The sequence below is a fragment of the Rhinopithecus bieti genome, unplaced genomic scaffold, assembly GCF_001698545.2.
Source record: "Rhinopithecus bieti isolate Rb0 unplaced genomic scaffold, ASM169854v2 scaffold_57046, whole genome shotgun sequence".
NCBI classification, from domain to species: domain Eukaryota; kingdom Metazoa; phylum Chordata; class Mammalia; order Primates; family Cercopithecidae; genus Rhinopithecus; species Rhinopithecus bieti.
Genome location: NW_016822066.1, coordinates 73,771 through 78,864, shown reverse-complemented (window position 1 = coordinate 78,864; position 5,094 = coordinate 73,771). Strand labels below are relative to the sequence as shown.

Genomic DNA, 5,094 nt, shown 5'->3' with positions numbered 1-5,094 from the left:
AAAAAAAAAAAAAAAAAAAAAAAAAAGAGCTCCCTCAACATAATGTCCTGACATTGGATAAGAGGAGAGGAAATGACTAAAGATAAATTCTTAGCATGCTACCAAGAGTAAAATTGGATGAGGACGGGAAGCCCTAGGTCAGATTGTTCACAATTTCTTGAAGTGTTGTGGTGGCCACGACTGGTACACATTACTAGGAGTTCTAATTTTCCTGGTCTGGGAAGGGCAAGCATTAGTTAGGTAAATGCTGGAATATCTGGTCCCAAAAGGCAGTGGCCATAGTAACTTCAATCCCTTGGTTACCTCAGAGGTAGCTGGCTGACATTTCTATCAAAATACCCAACTGATATAAGATGTAAACATTGAAATATAGGAGAAAAGGAGACATGTATTCGTCCACTGGGGGTATAGGAACAAACAGAGGGTTGGTAAACATATGCTCCTTGTTATGTAAAATCCTGGCCGGGTGTGGTGGCTCATGCCTGTAATCCCAGCGCTTTGGGAGACCGAGGTGGGTGGATCACTTGAGGTCAGGAGTTCGAGATCAGCCTGGCCAACATGGTGAAACCCCGTCTCTACTAAAATACAAAATTAGCCAGGCATGGTGGCGGGCACCTATAATCCCAGCTACTCGGGAGGCTGAGGCAGAAGAACTGCTTGAACCCAGGAGGCAGAGGCTGCAGTGAGCCAAGATCACATCACTGCACTCCAGCCTAGAAAACAGAGTGAGACTCCATCTCAGAAAAGAGAAAAAAAAAGTAAAATCCTGTAGGCAGAAACCAGTACTGATGATGATTTAATGTGATCTTGTTTCCCTCCTCTGACTTCACTCTACCTTGGAGTGTTAGTCACCCATCCCAATCCCAAACAACATGAAGGTGATGTCTCAGCCATCATTACTTTCTCTCTCCCCTAAACACACACACACACACACACACACACACATTAATGAAATACTCAGGACAACAGCAGACACAAAGTAGTCTTCATTTCTTCCACACATCGGAAACATTTTCAATTACAGTTCAGCTTCTCTGAGGTCCACATCAAGTAGTAAAATACCAAGAGCACAGAAAAGCTGGGTTGGATGAAATCTCTGCTAATGAGGCACTAAGGGAGAGGCTTCGCTCAACAATTCCACTAGACAAGCTGGAGGTCCATGCAGGTGCCTGAGAAAAAGAGTCATTTTGGCTTATGCCCTGAAGGAATTCTACTCTGCACTTTCTCCTCAGAGTGTGCCTATGAAGTGCCACTGTAAAGAGAGGTCCTTGCTGAATGGCCACTAGTAAAATCCTAACAGAGAGCTAATCTGTTTGGGGAGCAGCTTTTTTAATAGTGGGGATTTTCCTCTCAGCCAGAGCTTCTCACTGGAATTAAAAAGACCCCAGCCACACTGACAGTTGCAGGTTCCACATTAGTCAGACTGTTTCCTGGGAAGTACTCTTAGCTGGTAAGTTGTCATATCCTCTGATCAGTCAGGATATACTCTAGTGGGATTCTGGGCCTTCGGCTCAGTCCAGGAAAGCTCAGAAATGCATCAAGCAAATGAGCAGAGCTAGAAGGTCACTTTAGAGAGCCTAAAGTGTTTGAAGGCAAGTTATTCCAATCGACCTGGGTAAGAAAGGTGTGAATGGTATTTCTGACCCTTTCAACTATATAGTGGATACCCCCTGGTTCCAAACATAGTGGTAACTCTTAAGAAAATAAAACCTATTTGGGAGTTGCTCTTTCTTCTGATAGGCTTAACAGAAAAGTCAAGAAAATGTACTGATGGGTATCTCACCCATGAGCCTCATCCTTTCCTTCAATTTCATGGTTACTCTTGGCAACTCCCAACTCATCCTAAAATACCCAGAAAATAGAATCAGACAACATTTTGCCTTGCTTCAGTCTCAAAGGGTGGCTCTGGGTTCTCAACCCTGGTCCGAGGGTGCCGGTGGCAGCAGACACAGTGGAGGTAGTCTACTACATTATGGGCGAAGAGTGAGCGCAATGGATGCAAGTACTGGAAGAAAAGGAGCATGAAGCCAATGGAAATCAGATAAGCAATAATGAGCTGCAAGGCAATCAAGGAATGACAGTAATTCAGTAACACTTTCGCTCCAAAGAACTTAAAAACCAAGACCATGATCACATTCTCTACCAACCTCACACTATAGTGCAGGCCCATATGTCCCCAGTTCTGCCCTTTGTCGACGAGATCTCTGTCTGCCAACCTCAACTGCAAAGCTGACCAGCAAGAGAAGTTGATGCCAGCATAGAGGATGGTGACAGAAATCAGGACCACCAGAGTGCCGACCCGGCTGAAGTTTTTCTCAATGTTATTGGGCATCTGGGCACCACTCCTCCAGAACTTAATCCAGGGCTCAAAGAGGATGATCAGGAAGTTGAGCACTAGGAAGGGCACAGCCTTCAACTTCAAAGTGGCTGAGAAGAGTACTAGAATCAGGAGGCGGGAAGTGATCTCCAATGTCCGCCAGATGGTGATGCAAAGGACTTCTAGTGGCCCAAGGCGAATCTTGTAGTCATCATACTTGATCTGGATAGCCAACATATTGCAAAGGGTAGCCCCATAGGTGACAGATACCAGGGAAAATACCATTAGCACAACTGTTAAAAAAAAAAAAAAAAAAAAAAAAACAGGCAATCAGTCAATGTTGGTAATGAAGGCTGTACTTTATAACCCAGAGGTCCAGAGAGATGACAGGTGAGACTTGAGAGCTCCAGTTAAGAGCAAATGCAAATATCATCACAGCTATGTAAACAAATAGCATGCATTTGAATAGACTTTCTCCAAAGGTGGCATATAAATGGCCAACAGGTATATGAAAAGGTGTTCAACATCACTAATCATCACAAAAATGCAAATCAAAACCACAATGAGCTATCACCTCACAGCTGTTAGAATGGCTATTATTAAAAAAAAAAATAAGTGTTGGTGGGGATGTGAGAAAAAAGACCCTTGTACACTGTTTGTGGGAACATAAATTGATACAGCCATTATGGAAAACAGTATGGAGGTTCTCCAAAAAAATTAAAAACAAACTGGCCAAGTGATCAAATAATCCCACTGCTGGGTGTATACCTAAAGAAAATCAGTATCTCGAAGAGATATCTGCACTTCCATGTTAATTGTACTATTATTCTCAATAGCCCAGCTATGGAAACAAACTCAATATCTGTTGACAGATGAATGGATAAAGAAAATCTGGTGTGTGTGTATGAATATTATTCAACCATAAAATTAAGGAAACCCTGCCATCTGTGACAACACAGATGAACCTAGAGGACATTATGCTAAGTGAAATGAGCTAGACACATAAAGAAAAATACTGCATTGTCTTACTTATATGTGGAATCTAAAAAAGTTGAACTCCTAGAAACAGAGTAGAATGTGTGGTTACCAGGGGATGGGGCCTTAGGGAAATGGAAGGATTTTGATCAAAGGCTACAAACTTAGAGTTATAAGATGAATAAGTTTCAGAGCTCTAATGTACAACATGATGACTATAGTTGGCAATAATGTATTGTGTACTTGAAATTTTTAAAGAGAGTAGATCTTAAGTTTTACCACACACACATATACATACACACACACACACGTACAAAAATGGTAACTATGTGAGGTGATGAATGTGTTAGTTTGGTTGTGGTAATCATTTCACAATGTGTACATACATCAAAACATCACATTGTACACCTTGAATACATACAATAAAACAAAATAGATGCACAAAAAATTGAAAAAATGAACCAAAATATCTTTTTTGTGTGTGATAGTCTTACATCAGTTTTAGACATCTTTTTCTCTACATTGCTCTATTTTCTAAATTTCCCATGATGAACATATACTGTAACACTTTAATAATCATATAAATATACAAAATAAACTTCCTTAAAAAGCATGGGTCTTAGAACATTGAGAAGTCACTAACATGAGAAGAGTACATATAAAGGTATCAGGCAGACTTTGCTGATGAAGCAGGCTTTGGAGCAAACATTGAATAAGGCAGAAAGAACTCTATCTGAAAAAATCCAGTCTTGGGAGACTCATAGAGAATGCCCTTGCTAATAGAAGTCCCTTCTTTGATGTATATTTTCTTCAAGGAACTAACATTGTTTGTGTATTTCTATAACACTTAACTTCAGTGATATGTCAAAATGTGTATTGAAAATTCCATGAAGGCAGGAGGGACCATGTCTATTTTGCTCACTGCTGTATTCCCAGAGCCTAATATATTACCTGGAACATAGCAGGTGCTCAGTAAATGTTTGTGGAATTAATGAAGACTTCTGAGATTAGAGAGGTGCATAAAATACCTAATTAGGCTGGGCGTGGTGACTCATGCCTGTTATCCCAGCACATTGGGAGGCCAACACAGATGGATCACCTGAGGTCAGGAGTTCGAGACCAGCCTGGCCAACATGATGAAACCCCATCTCCACTAAAAATACAAGTATTAGTCAGGTGTGGTGGTGTGCACCTGTAATCCCAGCTACCTAGGACACTGAAGCAGGAGAATTGCTTGAACCCGGGAGGCAGAGGTTATAGTGGGCCAAGATTACACACTGTGACCCAGCCTGGGCAACAGAGTGAGACTCTGTCTCAAAAAGAAAAAAAAAATTACCTGGGCATGATGGCATGCCTGTAATCCCAGCTGCTCAGGAGGCTAAGGCACGAGAATCACTTGAACCCAGGAGGCAGAGGTTGCAGTGAGTTGAGATCGCCCCACTGCACTCCAGCCTGGGCACCAGAGTGAGATTCCGTCTCAAAAAGAAAAAATAAATAAATAAATAAATAAATAAAACTAATTAGAAATCCTTGGTTCCAGCCGGGCACATGGTGGCTCACACCTGTAATCCCAGCACTTTGGGAGGCTGAGATGGGTGGATCACCTGAGGTCAGGAGTTCAAGATCAGCCTGACCAACATGGTAAAACCTGGTCTCTACTAAGAATACAAAAATTAGCCAGGCGTGGTGGTGCATGCCTATAAGGAGGAAGAGAAGAAAGGAAAGGAAAGGAAAGGAAAGGAAAGGAAAGGAAAGGAAAGGAAAGGAAAGGAAAGGAAAGGAAAGGAAAGGAAAGGAAAGGA

The 5,094-nt window shown here is 41.8% G+C and overlaps 1 protein-coding gene and 1 pseudogene across 2 annotated transcripts in view; both read right to left on the bottom strand.

The window, feature by feature from the left end:
* The window catches only part of LOC108521139 (heterogeneous nuclear ribonucleoprotein A1-like), a 38,529-nt pseudogene that overhangs the window by 27,620 nt on the left and 5,815 nt on the right, over positions 1 to 5,094 (bottom strand). The gene's annotated exons all lie outside the window — the stretch shown is intronic.
* Positions 972 to 5,094, bottom strand: part of XKRX (XK related X-linked) — a 16,581-nt gene continuing 12,458 nt past the window's right edge. Inside the window, exon 3 of the mRNA XM_017860789.1 lies at positions 972 to 2,610. Within this exon, the coding sequence (XP_017716278.1) occupies positions 1,865 to 2,610 (746 nt within the window). The 3' untranslated portion in view covers positions 972 to 1,864. The remainder of the gene's footprint in view (positions 2,611 to 5,094) is intronic.